Source organism: Talpa europaea, assembly GCF_964194135.1.
Source record: "Talpa europaea genome assembly, chromosome: 15".
NCBI lineage: Eukaryota > Metazoa > Chordata > Mammalia > Eulipotyphla > Talpidae > Talpa > Talpa europaea.
Window position 1 is genome coordinate 61,532,180 of NC_140083.1, and position 17,891 is coordinate 61,550,070.

A 17,891-nucleotide genomic window follows, 5' to 3' on the forward strand; every position below is an offset into this window, starting at 1 on the left:
TCAGCCTTCTCTGGGAAGTCACTGCGATAGGATGCTGCCTGCAACAAATGGGATAGTGTTGAAAGGCGCCTCCTGAACATTACCACACTTCTCCGTTGCAGTGTCCAAATTGTTATATGTGGAAACAAATCAGCATGGAACTCTTCCTTGTGGTGACTGACAGATGCTGTTAGGGACAGCGTGGTATAACACAATGGAATGCAAATTGGCCTAAAAGAAGATCCAGGTTCCAGTTTGTTTTACCTAATTGGTTCATGGTCTTGGACCTCTTAGCTATGTGGAGCCTTCACTTCAATATCAATAAAATGGGGATATCTTATTTTCCTCTCACTGGGTTCTTGTAAGGATCAGTAGAGATGTTTTCGAAAGTATTGCCCACACATCGGCTGTTCTTTTGATTTAGTATAAAAAACATGCTACCAAAAGGGTGGTTGAAGAATTTTCAGCTCTTTGAGGTGAAACAAAGGCAAGGCAACAAAAATATGTCTGGTCTGTGTCTCTCCATGTCCAGCTTACCAAGCCCATGTTTTGTGGCAAGCCTCAGCTGAGCCCATTTTGCTGCTCAGTTTGCCTGACCTTGGCCATTCCCTTGACTCTAGAGCAGTTCAAGGGTGGGTGTGGGAGAACAAAACCTGCGATCACTCAGCAACAGCAAGACCCCCTCTTTTTAGACCCCTGCCTTGGCATCCTTCACAAGCCTACACCTGCTGCAACTGTTCCCTCGTTTGTCTCTGTCTGTTTGCTGCTGTGGCTTTAGCAAGGCATCTTTTACTGTCTTGCTCAAGGATTTTTGATGCTCTCGAAAGATTTTTTTCCTTCTTACTCTGCAAAGCCAACATGAGCAACGGGAGACTAGAATAGAAGGTTCAAGTTGGGTTTTATCAGCGGCAACTGTGGGTCAGTAATCCTGGGCTCGCAGGGGCCCGCCTTCATACATAGGTGACGTAGTATGGTTCATCCATGACCTTCTCTCTCTTTGTGTTTTCTCAGGGAGTCGACGAGTTGAAGATGAAGCTCAGAGCAGAGTGCTGTTCTCCCAAGTTCTGGTTGGTGTTGGCTGTCCTGGCCGTATCAGGCAGCAGAGCTCGCTCTCAGAAGAGTGCCCCCAGCATTGGCATTGCTGTCATCCTCGTGGGCACATCCGACGAGGTGGCCATCAAGGATGCCCACGAGAAAGATGACTTCCACCATCTCTCTGTGGTGCCCCGCGTGGAGCTGGTCGCCATGAATGAGACCGACCCAAAGAGCATCATCACCCGCATCTGCGATCTCATGTCTGACCGGAAGATCCAGGGGGTGGTGTTTGCCGATGACACAGACCAGGAAGCCATCGCCCAGATTCTTGACTTCATTTCCGCCCAGACTCTCACCCCCATCCTGGGCATCCATGGGGGCTCCTCTATGATCATGGCAGACAAGGTAAAAAGGGGGGCTGCGGTGAGAACAGCCTGAGGGGTGCATTTGAGAAATAAATGCTCCATTTGTTTTATTGAAAAACTTGATTGTGAAAGGTGGAAGGTCACTGGAAGGAAGAGCAGGAATCAGTCTAATTGCTTGGAGTGGAAAAGGAGAGGGAGATGCTGGTATTTGCGTGTCTATTTGCTTGAGAATGGATTTCCTGAAATGACTTAAGAGATGTTGAAGCTTGTAGCTCTGTGACATATTTTTCTTCAAATGTGTCTATGAATAGTTGCTTCCAAACGTGAAGGTGTGCTCTCCCTAGTAGTCCACGCTTCCTCCCTGCCTACCTTTTGAGTGTCAAGAATATAAAAAGAAAAATCCCATAAGGCAGATAATTTCTTTCTTTGAAGATGCTAATGTCATAGGGATTTACTTTTTGCTAAGGTGTCCATGTTCTTCTCCCATGGATCTGCATATCTGAGTGGATTTTAATCCAAGGAGCCAGCAGCAACTGCATTTTCCCCATGTCGATTTGGAGGCCACAGTCCCTAACTACTGGTTGCACCTCAGAATCACCTGAAGGGCTTTCAGTGCTACATGCCTGGGTCCCACCCCCTGAGATTTTGATGTCTGGCCCCGCCTTTGGGAGTCTTAAAAGCTCCCCAGGGGATTCTAGTGTGCAATTATGGCTGAGATCCACTGCTTTAAGCCCTCAAATCAATCCTCGCCTCTCCTACATTAATGTTAGGTTAATTGCCATATGACAAATTAATTACTGTCTGACATTGATGCTTGTTCTCTAACTGCTGAGTGTTTTGTTTGTGGCTGTGTTTTGTTTTTGCTGTTTTCACTTATTGAGTTGTTATTCCCTTGCTTTATTGGTTATTGCTCACTGCTTAGCTACAGCACTTCTCACATGGGTATTGTCCTTCGAATGATTCATTTCACAACAAGTGCACATTTATTTTTTTCATCACTTGGGCTTTTAAAATTGTCTCTACCTTTGCGTTGTCATCTTGTGCTTGTTATCATCACTTCCAAAATCACCTTTCGTTTCCTACTTAAAAGACACGCTGTGGGGTTAATGATATTTGTCAACACCTCAAAACCTAGCACAGACAGCGCAAGCCTGTTCTTTGGCCAGTTGAGCCCCATCTCAGTGCAGGGCTTGGCTGGAGAAAATAACCATATGTGATCACTATCGCCATCTGTCGGCCGCAGGCAGAGATGACTAGCGTCTGTCCTGGAGCTTCCTCTATTCCACCCAGGAAAGGTCAAGAGGAAAGTACTAAGTGGAGGAACTTCAGTATCATCTGAGGAAGGTAGTATTTCACATGGATGCAGGGGGAGAGCTTAGAAAAAATGCTGGCACGTGTGGCCCACGCTCCTTAGGGCAGAGGGATAATCTTAGGCAGCGTGGAAAATGTAGAGGACCTATTGAAAACCCACTGAGTATTGCTTCCAGTAGTTTCTTGAAACATCACTGTTCCTAGAAAAATATATCATATGTTAGCAGTGATGGTTTCAGGGCACAATCTTACACTGAAAGGACACCATACTAAACGAGCCAAATTTTTCAATCATAAATGTTTATGTATTTTGACAGCCTAACAGGTGGAATACACACGTGTGTGTGTGTATTGTTTATGTGGGTTTTTGTGTTACCCTTGTTATTTCAACATTACCTTGCCCCAGGACAAGTTTCTTGGCTGAACTGGTTGATGCTTCTGTGAGGTCTCCTATAAAAGCATAATAGGATGATGACAAGAGGAAGGAAAATACAGACCGAGGGGATAGACTAGGCTCTTGTACTCTTATGCATCCTAGCTGTTGGGAGTGTGTTGATTGTATGCTGGGCATTCTTGCTACCCACACGTTATCTCATTTTAAACTTTTTTTGTTAAAGTTTTGTTTTATTTATGCATATAAGAGCTGGGGTGTAGGTCAGAGGTGTGGGGGGTGAGAGTATTCACCAGAGACAGAGTAGGGAGCAGAACAGGAGGAGCTACTGAAACACACTGCTGAGGGAAGCAGCAGGCTAGACAGGAGAGGTCTGCTGCGCCATGTGGGTCAGCTCCCTGGCCAGGTATCGAACTCATGGTGCAGTGACTGGTGATAGTTTGATAGTGCTGAAACTTAACCCCTGCTGCACCCTCATTTTAAATTCTTAACAACTCAGGGAGCTAAGTCTCATTATTTGTCTCCATTTTATAGATGGGGAAATGGAGGCTCAGAGAGATTAAGTAATATGTCCAAAATGATGGAGCCAGTAAGTGGCAAGCGGGACTTGCTTTTGCTTGCTGGGGCTGCAGAGGCCACGTGCTGTGTTGCCTCTCAAGTCCGTGGATGCTGGTTAAAGTCTCCCGTACCTGCCACTTTACTTTCTCTTCTGGTATAGAGCATTGTGCTGGGTATTGTCCTACTGGAAAGAATCCGTCACTTGGTCATGGTGGCCATCCTGGAATCGGCTTCGTGGAGAGGCTTCCTGAAGCCATGAGATGTGCCACAGTTCCTGGAGTGAAGGGAGGGAGGAAGCCAGTGAGGTGGGTTCTTGCTAGTCACTGTGAGGAGATGCTCCTCTGCTTTTTCTGTCTCCTCTCCATCCCTTGCTGTGACACCCAAGTAGTCCATCTTTTTCTCTATCCATCAGAAAACAGAGATGGACCAATAGTTTTACAGAATTTCCTAAAATAGCCTAAAATCTGACTTTTCACTTGAAAACAAGTTTCTAAGAGGTGGGTAGGAGGAGGAAACAGGAGGAAAGAGCTCCTGGAAACACACAGAAGCTGGAGATTTGAAGGCTCAGTCGGGGTGGTGAGATGATGTGCTGGTGGGTGGCTGGTGGCTGCAGAGGAAAAGTATCAGGGGCCCCTGGGGCTTTGAGAGGCAGTGCCGGGACCCCCAGACCTGTGCAGAGGAACTTTTGAGGCTTAAAGGATTTGCATGAAGGCAAATGAAGAATCCCCCAGACCGCAGAGAAATAAGCTTTTGGGGCAAGTTTTAAAAATAAAACACTTCAAATTCTAAAGGCCAGTTTTTTAAAAATAGATGTTTATTTTTAAGTTCCGTGACTATATTTTACAAGCATAGAATGAGGGCGCTGAGTTTGACAAGGATGAATCAACTATGGGGCAATAGGACAAAACATTTCCAAGTGGAGCTGAGGCAGAGCATCTTCGAAATAAGTTGCCCTGCATTCGAGGCATCGTTTTTAAGGGACACCTGCTCCCCAGAGAAGGATGAATAAACCCTCCATTTTGCTTCCCCTTCTAAGTAGGGGGGAGGTAAGATAGGCAATTGCCCCTCTGTTTTAACTTAGTTGGTTTTTTTTGTGTATGTTTTACAAATAAAATCCACTTACTAAGTGTCCTTGCGAAGGATTGCATTATAGGGACAAAGTCCCTGATTCAGGGAGTTTGTGATGGAAGAAAGTTAGTGCGGGGATAGAGACTTCTGATAAAAATAAAGAGACATGAATTCAGCATCTGGTCAGATAGCTTGTGCTCACTTTTTTTTGAGGATGCTAATTAATCAGTACATACGTTAATTAGTGCTCTGCTGTCCCAAGGAGGGAATGCCCCTGATAAGGGTAGTAGAAAGGAGCATGGCAGCTGCTGGAGTAGAGCTGGGAAAAACTCTGAGTTTGAAGGCAGAGATGGCTTTATTTTTTTTTTTTTAATTTTTTTAAAAATTATGCATAAAAGAGCTGCGGTACAGGCCAGAGGGGTGTGTGTGTGGGGGAGGTGAGAGGATTCACCAGAGACAGAGTGGGGAGCAGAACAGGCAGCTTGACTGAAATACACTGCTGAGGGGAGCAGCGGGCGAGACAGGAGAGGTCTGCTGTGCCATGTGGGTCACCTCTGTGGCTGGGGATTGAACCCGTGCTGCAGTTTCGGCAGATAGCTTCATAGTGCTGCTTCTTAACCACTTGCACCACCAGAAAGAGCTCCAGAGATGGTTTTAACTACCCCTTCTTTGCTGTGGGGAATCTGCATGTGCTCCGACCACTTCATCTAGACCCTGGCTCCTTGCCTGTATAACCGGGGCAGAAATACCTGTTGTCCCTTGTCCATGATGACGTTTTTTGGGGACTCAATGAGATAGCCCCTCCTAATACCTCACTCTGTGTCCAGCATGGCATTCAGTCGGCTAAGCTGAAGGTCGTAGGGAGCAGCTTGATGAAGGGTACAAGGTTTGTGGTGCATGAGAGAGAGGGAATTGAATGTTGGCCTGGCCGCTGGTAGAGATGCTTTCGGCCTGGAGACCAACCGAGAGGTCAATACCTTGGGGGAATGGCTCTGAAGTATGGATGGGTGGGAGCTCTGGCCTTGCTGAGAGTCTTCAGTGACACAGCCGTGTGGAAGCCGTAAAGGGCCTGTGGTTATAGAGAAGCTCTGACTAAGAAAGAACTGCTGAGCCACTGAGCACTGGTAACAGAAGACTCTTTAGAATAGTAACAGAGACCGTTTAAAAATGTATGAGGTGATTTTTGGCAGTTCCCCACCTGAGTGTAAAGCGTCTATTTTATTTTGCTTCGTTATAATTGCTTTTATTCTCCCTGAGATCCTGAATTTAGGATGCCCGTCTGCCTCCAAATAATGAACTAAAGCGAGATGAATTTTCAGTTATTTCTAGGTTTCTTTGCTGATTGGCTGAAATCTTTCTTAGGTTTTCAGGTTTGCTCAGAGAGGTTGAGTAACTAACCTCAGGGTATCACAGTGGGTGAGCAATGAAGATGGGGTTCCAATCCCAGAAGTCCTGAATTTGAACCTGTGCTTTCTATTTATACAATTCTGCTTCACAGAACTAAGAGTTATTAAGTCTTGAGTTTAAAAAGTTTCCATTCTCATGAGCTTTGGAAATGTGGGTGAGCGAATCACTTAGGCTACATGAGTTTATGAGAGTTAAATTTCTTTCTGCCCCACCTACTCAGCAACATTTTTAAAAAAGGAAGTAAAGCATTTGGAAAAGTCCTGTGCAAACAGACACTTTAGGTGAGGGACATAAAGAGAGGTGACAGGGAATGAAAGAGTCACTGGCAGCTATTTTGTCCCTGGCATTAGGATCAATGAAAGTGGCTTGGGCTGGAGGTAGGAAGGAAATACAGAAGTTATAGCAGGAACAGGCAAGAGGACACAAGATCTAGTCCCCGAAGCTGCAAGAATGGATGAGAACAGGGTGACCTCAGGGTGCAGTTTCTGGAAAAGAAGACTTGATCAGAAGTGAAACACAGTAGTTGAAGCTACTGCTCCAAATCTTGTTCCCCATTAAAGATCATGCAAAGGTATTCTTACTCTGAAATCAGTTGCTGTGATTCTCTGTTTTCTACAGCACTCAGTTGAGAGTTGGTGCTTTGACTAGCACTCTCATTTTCTGTAGCCACTATTTGGAATCCAACAGGGGCCAAGATTTCAAAGATGGTCCTTTTTCTTCTTGGCCCCAACTTCTCTTGCTCGCCCCCTCCTGTCTCCCTCCTTACTTATGGCATCCTCCTGATGGCAGTGTTTGGAGAGTGGATGTCCCAGCATTAAATAGATGCCTGCCCTCCACGTGTTCATGCAGATTCCAAAACTGGAATAATCTTGAAACCATGCTGTTGTGCTCTTCATAACCTATTCTCTGTGTCTTCCCTGACTTTTGGTGTCTATTAATTTTTTACCTTACTTAAAGTTGTTTGTCATATGGTTTCCCTTGGGACAGATTACTTCAAGGGCAGAATACTTCACTTTGGATGAGGAAAGTGAACAGACAGAGGTGGGAAAGGCAAGGAGGTGAAAGCTCAGCTAGCAGGCCTGATAGGAATTTGTGTATAGTCCTATGAAATAAGTCATTTCTTTTTGGTTGATGGGGAAACTCAATAAGAGAAAGTTTTTGTAGCTTAGCCAAAGTCACACAGTTGGAAACAGAGGGACTGAGGCCTGAATTCAACTGTGTCTGACTTTAAAGCTTTTTTGGGTGCTTTTTGAAACTCCTGGTCAACACACTGAGGAAGTCTGTTTTAGAGGGACAAAGGACACCCACATTAGTGTGAGTTGTAATGAGGTTACAATAAGAAGGATAACTGACCTTGGCTGATCATTTATATCTGCAAAGCTGTGACCTGACATGTTATTTCATTTCATTCTTTCACTGAATTTATGAGGTGTGTATTTTGTCTCCACTTTATAGTGAGGAAATTGTAGATCAGCGAGGTTAACCATTTAGCCCAAGGTCTCTAGGTCATGATTTTCTCGTGGGGTTAAACAAATAGGTTGTTATTGCTGCCTCAGAGCAAGGTGCCCAGAGACAGGGTGTGAAAGGGCAGTTCAGTGACACGGTGATGTCAGGGCTGATTTATGGGATTCTCTTGGCATTTTCCCCATGGTCGTGAGCTGGTCCTAACTCTAGGCATCCTGCCCATCCCCAAATTAAAGAAGGAAAAGGTGTGGGAGGTGAATATTATATCAGGAAATGTTTGCATCCTTTATCTCACAAGCCCCAATGTCACTGGGGGTTGGAAGCTGTCTAGTGGAGGTGGGAAGGGAGCAAGGACTGGGGTCAGGGGCTTGGGGTTCCTCGCAGTTGGCCTCTCTCAAAGGAAGTGACAGTGGAGAATCCCACCACATTCCATGGGATTCTGCAGGTATTTCTCTCCGGTTGTTCCTCCTGCTTCACACCAAGCCCTGCATTTGTGTCCCAGGTCTCGTTTTCACTCATGTCCTCCCGAGCTAGGATCTTGACTCATCAGTTATTTTCTCTTTTCACTTAATTATCAATTTATTCCTCCTTGCTGGCATCTTGTCTCCTTCTTAGTGGTTCTCAGGAGATGTTTGGAAATGTATTGAAGGGGGGGTTGAATGTCATAATGACTGGGTAGTGTGTGTGTGTGTGTACATATGTATATATGTACAGTTGCACTTACCCTACTGACACTTAAACCTGGAGACCAGCCATGTTCAGTCTCCCACAATATGTGTGGTCAAGAGTGGTCAAGAGGGGCCTCCCTGGTGGTGCAAGGGGTTAAGATGCAGCACTATGAAGCTATCCGCAGCCACTGCAGCAGCACGAGTTCGATCCCCAGTCAGGGAGGTGGCCCACATGGCACAGCAGACCTCTCCTGTCTCACCCACTGCTTCCCTCAGCAGTGTATTTCAGTAGATCTGCCTGTTCTGTTTCCTGTTTTGTCTCTAGTGAGTCCTCTCACCCTCCAACCTCTGGTCTGTGCCCCAGTTCTTGTATGCATAAATAAATCTTTGGGGAAAAAAAGAGTGGTCAAGAGTAGTCTTTTCTAAATGTCACTGTGCAACTTTTCCCTTTTGTATGCTGACACCATGGTCCATGAACATGCCCACATCACTCTAATGTTAATAAACAGACAAACAAACACAAATTTCCCTTGACTACATCTTTCTTCCCCCTTCTTTTCACAGTCTAGCTCCTTCTAGGGTGGTTTGAAAGTGGCTGTTTTTACTTCCTCAATCTTCTACTTTCTACAAAATGCCAAATCTGATGGCCTTATCAAATTGTGCATGACCTTCTGCAGCATGGAACACTGCTGACCCTTTTAGTTCTAGTCTAAAAATTTGTAATGACAAGAGTAATTGGATTCGTCAGAGATTTGGGGAGAGTGGGGTTATGAATGAGTACAATTTAAGACATAGGTGTGTCATTTGTGTGGGAATGTTTAGTAAGCAGTTGGATTTGAGACTGGAGGTAAAGAGAATGATTTGGACCAGCAGTGGAGGAGATAGGAACTTTCTTAGCAATGAAAGGGGAGTTGAAATTAAGAGGGTAGACAAGATGGTTCAGAATGAACAAGTGGGTAGGGGAGAGAAGTGGGTCAAGGACAATGCCTTAGGGGATACCACCCTTTGAAGGGTCTTCTGAGGGGCTGGAGATGTTAAAGGAGCTGGGAAGATGACTGGATAAGAGAAGCGAGGCAAGATGGCCATTTTGGAACAGGGGGCTCAAAAAAGGGAGCACTTACCCAATCTGGGAGTCATCCCAGACCTCTCTGCCCTTCACTACGTTATGCAAACAATATGACAGTCTTGCCATGGGTTCCCTGCCCTCCATCCCTGCCATGATGTAGTGCTGATCACATAGCAGCAAACCTGTACGATTCTTTAGAAACTCAAATCTGATGCTACACTTGCCTTAAAATGCTGCCCGGAATAAGACCACTTTCTTGATCTGTTCCTGGCACTTCTCCGGGATTTTCTCTTCTTTTCCCTGCCCACAAACTGTAATGTGTAGTTACACTAAATGAGTCACAACTCCATGTGTGGTCCTGGCCCTGGCTCATCTCTGTGCCCTTGTGTGGACCACCTCTTCCTCCTGCTCCCCAGAAACACTAGCCCACTTTTCAAGTCATGGCAATCCTTCTGCAAACCTTTCCTGACTCTCATCTTCCCAGAATTCACTCTCATTTTTGCTTCCACTGGTGCCCTGTTTATGCTTTTCTGGTAACTGTATTTACTTATCTGTCTCCCTTGCTACCGAATGGGTTCATTGTGGGTCCAGATCACACTATACTAAGGTTTGTATTCCCAGAATATGCCGTTAATGCCTGATACCTAGCACCAGCTAACTTTCATTAAACAATGAATAATTGGTTCCCCACTCTGTCTCTGGTGAATCCTCTCACCCCCCGCACCTCTGGCCTGTACCCCAGTTCTTATATACATAAATAAATAAATTTTTTTTAAGATTTATTTATTTATTTATACAAGCACTGGGTACAGTCAGAAGCGCGGGAGGGTGAGAGAATTCACCAGAGCCAAAGCAGGGAACAGAACAGGCAGACCGACGAAGCACACTGCTGAGGGGAGCAGCTGGCACAGCAGGAGAGGTCTGCGCGCCATGTGGGACCCTCGCCGGTGGCCGGGGATCGAACTGGCACTGCAGAGGCTGCAGGCAGCTTCGCAGCCCAGCGCTCAACTGCTATGCCACCAGAGGAGGCCCTACATAAATAAATCTTCAAAAAAAAAATAAACAATGAACACTCGTTAAACTGTGCACTCACTTTCTACACACACTGGAGCGGCATGAACAACAGTTCCCCAAAGAGATGTCGATGTCCATGTCCTAATTCCTGGAATCTCTCTAATGTGCCCCTATGTGGAAAAAGTTTTTGCATCTATAATAAGGATTTCATCTTGGATTTAGATCATCTTGGATTAGCTGTGTGGGCCTTAACTCAATGAGAAATGTCCTTAGAAGACATAGAAGAGGAGAAGACATAGACACCAAGATACAGAGACCACAGATGAGAGGCAGAGACTGGAGTTATTCAGCCACAAGACAGGCAAGCCAGCAGAAGCTGGAAGAGACCAAGATTCTTCAGAGGGAAAGTGATCCTGCCATACCTTGACTTCAGACCTCTGGTCTCCAGCACTGCGTGAAAATAAATTCCTATTGTTTTGAGGCCACCAAAAATGTGGTCACTTCTCTGGAAGCATTTGGAAAGCAGCACATACACCATTGTTAGGAGGAGGACCTCTGGGGTATCACCACCCAGTTTATTTTCCAGCTACATCATTTACTGTTTGACACATGGCAAATTGCTTAACTTCTCTGAGCTTTACTTTCTTCATCTGTAAGACAGTGAGAAAATAGACCCTACTTCTTAAGGTTATTAAGTAAAGTTATTAACAGTGCTTAGAAAAGGCCTGACAAATAGTAGGAATCAGTAAGAGTGGGTCTCTGAGAGGTATTTAGTAAGTTTCTATTGAATAAGTGAGTGAGTAAGGAGCATGATGGAAACAGAAACCCAGGCCATCCACAGTGTGATGTGAACACACCCAGCTCTGTGCTAAATGGACCTGCACTTTGAGAGCGCTGACAGCTCAGCACCCGGTCGGGCCTGTGCAGAGCCAGTGAAGCATCTGGGTGCTGCTGAGGCCCTCGATGAAACCATAGGGCAGTGAACTTTGTTTTTTGGCTCAAGTACTTGCCTGTCTGCACTTCTCTCCTCGCTCTGGCTTCTTTGCTTTGTGTGCAGGCTCGTGTGTGAATCTTTCCAAAGATGGTCGCTGGCATCATCCTTCCAGCACCCAGGATGGTGCATTGCATCTCGGCCATCCTCCCAATTTCAGATCCCCACACCGGCAGGTTTTTCTTTTTCTGTAGCTTAACCAAAACTCTATTTCTCTTCCCTTTATCCCCTTTCATCCTTCCACTTTTCAGAGTCCTAATCACAACTGTAACTAATATATATATATATATTTTTTTTTTAAACTTCCCATCTGTGCAGCTAGACAGCAAGCTTCATAAGGGCAGAGAATGTGTCCTTTTTATTTTTGTATCCCCAGGACCCAACCTATAGGTTGGCAGCTAATAAGCCCTTAAGACATGTTTATTAAATGTATGCATGAATTAATTATTTCAATACAGCAGATGTCAGTTGCCATTAAGAGAAAAGTACTTTAAGCCCAAATGAAAATGGATACTAGGATTAATATCTGGTTACTGGCAAATACAGTCCTAATTTCTCTCTAGGTTGCTATCTCCATCACCCATCCCTTCTTCGCATCTGCCAGAGACCAGCCATCAGCTACTTGGCACCCACATCTAAAATTACAACACTTGTGTCCATTGCGTTTCTAGCAGATGGTCAAGGGCAGCCTCCAGCGAGGTGTGGAGTCAGAGGTAGCAAAGTAAAACTTTGCTCATGCAAGGTAGTTGAGTGCGAGTGATAATCTTGACTTTATTAGCTGTCTTTCAAGAAGGGAGCAAAAAAAAAATAAAGCCTCTTTTAAAAAGTTTTGAAAGGTAGACATATGCAATTCATACGACATGCTAATCAGCAGGTATCACCAACTAAATGTAATCAATGCAATTACGTTTCCAAAGGTGTTAGCAGGAGATTTGCAAACTTCCTGTATCAAACAATGTCCTTTCTCAGTTACTTATTCATTCATTCAAAGTATATGTATTCAGCATCGCCTATGTCAGGAACCGGTCAAGGTCCTGAATAAATTGTCAGTAAGAGAGACAGGTCCTTGTAGTGCAGTGACTGATGATAAGCAGATGCCAAATAAACAACTTTATTGTAGGTAGTAGTAAATGTGTTCATGAAGATGGCAGGAAGGGGGATTGTGGGCTATTTTAGGAAGGGTTCTCAGGAAAGGTCTCGGAGGAGGCAGCACTTGAGATTTGTATGATGAGAAAGACCAAGAGGTGTGACAATCTGAGGAGCATTTTAAGGGATTGAACAGCAGGTGTGAAGGCCTTGAAGTAGGTACATTTTTTTTTTTTGTTTATGAGTTTATAAAGTGAATAGCTGTATGTGTGGTAGGGCAGGGAGGTGGTGGAGAGTGGGGCAAAGCACAAAGGATGTCTGCAAGTTGCTCTGAGGTCAGAGATGATTCTGGGCAGAGAGTTGGAAGCCTTTCAGTTCACTGTAGGAGGTGTAAGGAAGGAGTGATAGAAAGTCAGTGTAAGCTGACTTCGCATCTCTTCAGATGGAAGCAGTGCATAGAATGGATGAAACTTGTTCCTTGGGACCATGGGCTCCGTCTGTCAAATCTTGCATGACTTTGCCATGTTATGTGACTTCTGTAATCTGTGTTTTTTCCCCATCTCTTGTCATTGGGTTAACACACAGCAACCTAAAGAGCTAGATATTCAGAGGTAAAAGGAAATCACTTTTAAAGGACTCATTACTCTAGCAGGTGCACATCTGCTTTTGAATAGATGGCTGCTGTGTTCATTTCTAGTCATGTGGAAATACAAGTCCCTTTTGAATCAGCATCATCTTCTTTTGCTACATCCATAGATTATATAGATATTTTTGTTTTGTTGTCTTCATAACATTTGTTTACAAATTTGCAAACAAATTAGCCAAGCACTGTGGGATGTCAGCAGGCCATGATTGGCTGTGCTAGTTAGCTGCCTCTCCTCTTGAGTCCTTGGTGTTCCCATGGACCCATGTCTCATGGCCAGTTTCTGGACCTATTTGCTGTCTGATATCATTTCATCTTTTTCTGAATGGGAGTAGTAACCTTGAGAAAAGAACGCCGGGGAATGGAGCAGCTGGGGTGAGGGGCATTGGCATTGGGAGCGGGAGGTGGCATAATAGCATAGCCCGTTGGTGTGGCCTTCTCTGAACTGGGGAGACCTGGCCTGCCCCTGAGTTCTCATGGCCTGCCCCCATGTATCTTAGATGTGTTCTGTTGCCTTAGCAACATGTTGCCCAGAGTTGGAGGGGGCAGTAGCCTTCAAACTTTCAGCATCCTGTTGCTAAGACAACGGACTTCATGGACAGTCAGGCAGCACTATGGTTTCCTCATGCTGTCCCTGCCCACCCACTTCCTACTCTTCCTGTCTTCACTCTGCATTCTCACAGCCTTTGCCTTCAGAGATCCACTGTCTGCATCGTCCCTCCTGCTCCCTCCAGCCCTTCCAGCTGTCATTCTCTCACCTTTTCAGGGTTCTCATTGCCCATGCAAGAGCAAACAGTCTCAAAAGTTTTAAATTTGAGTAAATTCTCAAAAAATAAAGTGCTGCATAACCAAAGCTGGGCATGGCTGGAATGAGAGTCAAGAAACAGGGAGGAGGAAAAGGTGCCTACCAGTGTCTGTGGTTTACTTGTACAAGGTGTAGTAGTAGTTCACAAGCTAATGGAGCTGAGAAACAACAGAGGAGTTTTAAAGTTTTATTATTATTGTGAAGAAAATACAGTTTCTTTAGTCCCATACCCAAGGATTCTGATTTAATAGGTTTGGTAATGGCTGTGTTCATAAGCTTCCACCAAGGGGTTCTGAAATACAGCCAGGTTTGGGAACCACTGACGAACAGCATCTGGCCTGTTGTTGAGGTTATAAAACATGTTGGATGAGGAGCTCTCACTTGAGTTTCCTTTTAATGGTCCCCAGTGCAGTGCATTCATGTGGCTGCTGCATGATCATTAAGGAGGAGGAAGAAGAAGTTGAAGAAAGTTGCAAAGAAGCTACAGGGGATGAGGAACAGGCTCAGGAGAGGTAATGGAACTGGTGGTGGTGAAGCTCAGCCCTCTCACGTCAGGTTCCACCATCCTCTTGTCGCTGACTTGCAGTTGGAGTGTGGCTGTTCAGTGTCTTGGTCTAGAATTGATGCACATGCTCTTTTGGGTGTACTTTGAATTCTGGAAATTTCCCATGGTTTGTAAGAGCCCTGGGTGGGCTAGAATCTGCAGTTTCAGAAGTCAGTTTCGTTCTGTGCCCTCTTCAGAAAACCCAGTGTCTGCTCCACGTTAGTGCCACACTTCACATGAGGGGGCGCCTTCCCTGCACTCAGCCAGCCAACTTCAGAGAAGCCCTAGGATTAGGTAGTAGGATTTTTTCCTTCTTGTTTTTTTTTTTTTTTTTTTTTAACAGGAAAAACAGAATCAGAAAGGAAAGTAACTGGCCCATGGCCAACCTCTAGTAGTGGAAACGAGAAGGCTCTCCGGGCTGGCAGTGAAGCCGTGGTCCTCAGGAGTCGGCCACACTTGGTCTCAAGCACTTTCATTTACTTGGTCTTCTGGGACATCTAGCTCAGCCGGGAGGGGACCATCCAAGCCATCCCGACAGGCGCCAGTTAGCCTTGGGCAGAGTTGACCTCTCCCTCTCCCAGTCCATCCTATTAGAACCCAAACATTCAAAGCAAGAGGACAGCCTTGAAGGCGAGGAGCGCATGGCGTGAGAGCCAAGAAGTAGAAAGAGAAAGAGTATTCGGAGGGAAAGGGCAGTCAGGGGGGACTGCTTTTCCTTTTCAATCCCTGTCAAACTCAAAATCTTAAGTGGACCTCACAACCCCACGCCCAGGACACTTCCAGTTGGATGCCCCAGCTTTGACTTCCACATCACATCAAATTCTTCAGTGACATTTCTAGGATTGGGAGATGCCATTTTCTAGCTCTCTGTGTGGCAAGTGATAGTGAAATCGGATGTCCCCCATCCAAGAGTTCACCTCGGCAGTGGACACAGAAGGAATCGATCTTTGCCTCACTGCCCAGGATGACTATAGGTTAACGAGTGAACTGTCTCCTCCTACTTTTCCTCAAGAATCCTAGAGAATCAGCTGCAACTGCTATTACCTCAGGCTCCAGTACTTACACATTCCTAGAGGTAGTCCCCAGTGGTGACCTCAGTGGCCGTGGCTGCCAGCATCTTCCTGTACTCCTCTTTTTGCTGGGCCTTTAGCACCTATTCTGTGTTAATTTCCCCTTTGATCAGAGGCCAGTTGATGTGCAAGAGTGGCATTCAAGTATAGGAAATGTATCTGCATCCGGGGGGATGAGCAGATGTCCAAGTGTGCTCAGGAAACGTGTGTAAGAGACAGATTTACCTCCCAGTTGTAAGCCCTTTTCAAAGAAAGAGCTGTTCACCTCCTCCCCTGGTGAATCAGAGCTCAGGGCGCACAGAGCATGCACATACACTCCATATTTGCCGGTACTGATAGATGCTTTTAAGTCAGATGGGCGCTGGCCATATGTTCCTGGATAAGGGCCTGCATTGCAAGGTGGGATTAAATGAGATGTTTTGCAAGTTCTTTTCATCTCGAACATCTGATCCTGTGGATGATTCTCTTCCCCTTGGCCCGACTGGCCATTTGCCTGGAACGGATGTTGCAGAGGGTCTTTTAGTCTGAGTAGATGGTTCTGGAAGCTGAAGCTGATAGTGTAAGTGGGAAAGAAGGTCAGTTTCTTGGAGTTGGAGCCAAGAGATAAAGGAGCTTGGGCAGGAAGTATGGGCACACAATTCCCAGGCGGGAGCAGAGTGAGGAGCTGACCTCTCAGGCCAACATTAGCTGGACTTGTCCAAAAGCAGTAGCTCCAGTTGCAAGCATGTAGGTCAGAGAGGCTTTTCTTAGGCCAAATAGGGGCATACGCTGAGCAGCAGGACCTGCCAGGGTTGCTTGGCAGGGTAGGGAAAAGGTAACAATGAGAGTCCCAGTTCCCATCCTGCCTGCCTGCCACACCATTTCCCTGGAGACATCTACCCCATCCATACCAGAAAGAGCTAAGAAGCAGGGATATTTTTTTTTTGTGACTGCCTTGGTCTCTATCACTGTTGTCCTCTGAGACTAAATTGGAGGCTCATTTTATGAGAAAAGTCATGTGACTTTGGGAGTCCAGACATTCTCCCATCTGTCTCTGTACCCAGGGGGATGTCTCCCTGGTCAATGAAAGTCAAGAACATCTTGAGTAGTACCAGTATCATTTCAGTGCTTGGGGAAGAGTTCAGTGATTTTTTTTAAAAGATTTATTTCTGCATACAAGAGCTGGGGTACAGGTCAAAGATGTGGGTGGTGAGAGGACCCACCAGAGACAGAGTGGGGAACAGAACAGGCAGACTGACTGAAATATACTTTGAGGGGAGCAGCGGGCGAGACAGGAGAGGTCTGCTGTGCCATGTGGTTTCTCCCTGGCCGGCCAGGATCGAACTTGTGCTGCAGAGACTGTGGATTGCTTCATAGTGCTCTGCTTAACCCCTTCTGCCACCAGGGAGGCCAAGAGTTCGGTGATTTTTATGAAAACTAGTCTCCTAAGCAGACAGGAGACCTGGAACCCAAATTTACTTGCTCCGAGTTCTAGGAGAGGATCCTGACTCTTCCTTTGGAGAATTCTACTCCTGTGTTCTCTTTAATTCTCTAGGGAAACTGTCAGAAGAATAGGGGCCTCTGACACTGTTCAGAGTTGCAAATATCCAGCTGGTTTCTTGTTTGCTGGGAGGCAACATTCGGGCCCGAGCAGGTACATTCCTGTATTTCTGGGACACCCAAATAGCAGGCACGGCTACTTCGTCATCCTATCTTTGGAAAAGAAGGTATTTGTCATCATTATTTTAATCCCTTCTCCCACGATCCTCTTGTCTCTTTGATAACTGTCACTTCTGTTGTCACCCAGTGTCCCTTTTCTGCCTCCTGGCTGCTTAGATGCCCCGGCTCCTGCTTCAGTTTCCCACGCTGTCCCCTGGTGGAAGCTCCCCAAGAAGCTCTATGCAATTCAGTCCTGGATCTGGCCTCCAGGTTACCCCCAGTGTGTCCTCTTTACAGGCCCCCATATCATTTCACACTGGGAAGCAGTCGATAGAACAAAGTCCCTGTGAGGATAGACACAGACCACTTGTCTATTAGTGGGAGTGTGTGTATTCCCAAATACTATAAGGGAAAAGACCATGGGGGATAATATTATTTATCTATCTATCTATCTATCTATCTATCTATCTATCTATCTATCTATCTATCTATTTATATATACAAAAACCGGGGTACAGGCCAGATGCCTGGGAGGGTGAGAGGATTCACCAGAGACAGAGCAGGGAACAGAACAGGCAGACTGATGAAATACACTGCTGAGGGGAGCAGCGGGCGAGACAGGAGAGGTCTGCCGCACCATGTAGAATTCTCGCCGGCTGGCCGGGATCGAACCGGCACTGCAGAGGTTGCGGACAGCTTCACAGTGCGGCGCTCAACCGCCTGCGCCACCAGGGAGGCCCGGAAATTAATATTTAAAACATAAATTACTTTCCTGACCCCCACAAATC

The 17,891-nt window shown here is 45.8% G+C and overlaps 1 protein-coding gene across 1 annotated transcript in view; it reads left to right on the top strand.

Annotated features, from left to right (window-relative positions):
- Nucleotides 1-1,008: 1,008 nt before the first annotated feature.
- Nucleotides 1,009-17,891, top strand: part of GRIN2B (glutamate ionotropic receptor NMDA type subunit 2B) — a gene marked incomplete at both ends in the record, with an annotated part of 307,788 nt that continues 290,905 nt past the window's right edge. Inside the window, one exon of the mRNA XM_084256211.1 lies at nt 1,009-1,419. Coding sequence (XP_084112337.1) covers nt 1,009-1,419 — 411 coding nt within the window. The remainder of the gene's footprint in view (nt 1,420-17,891) is intronic.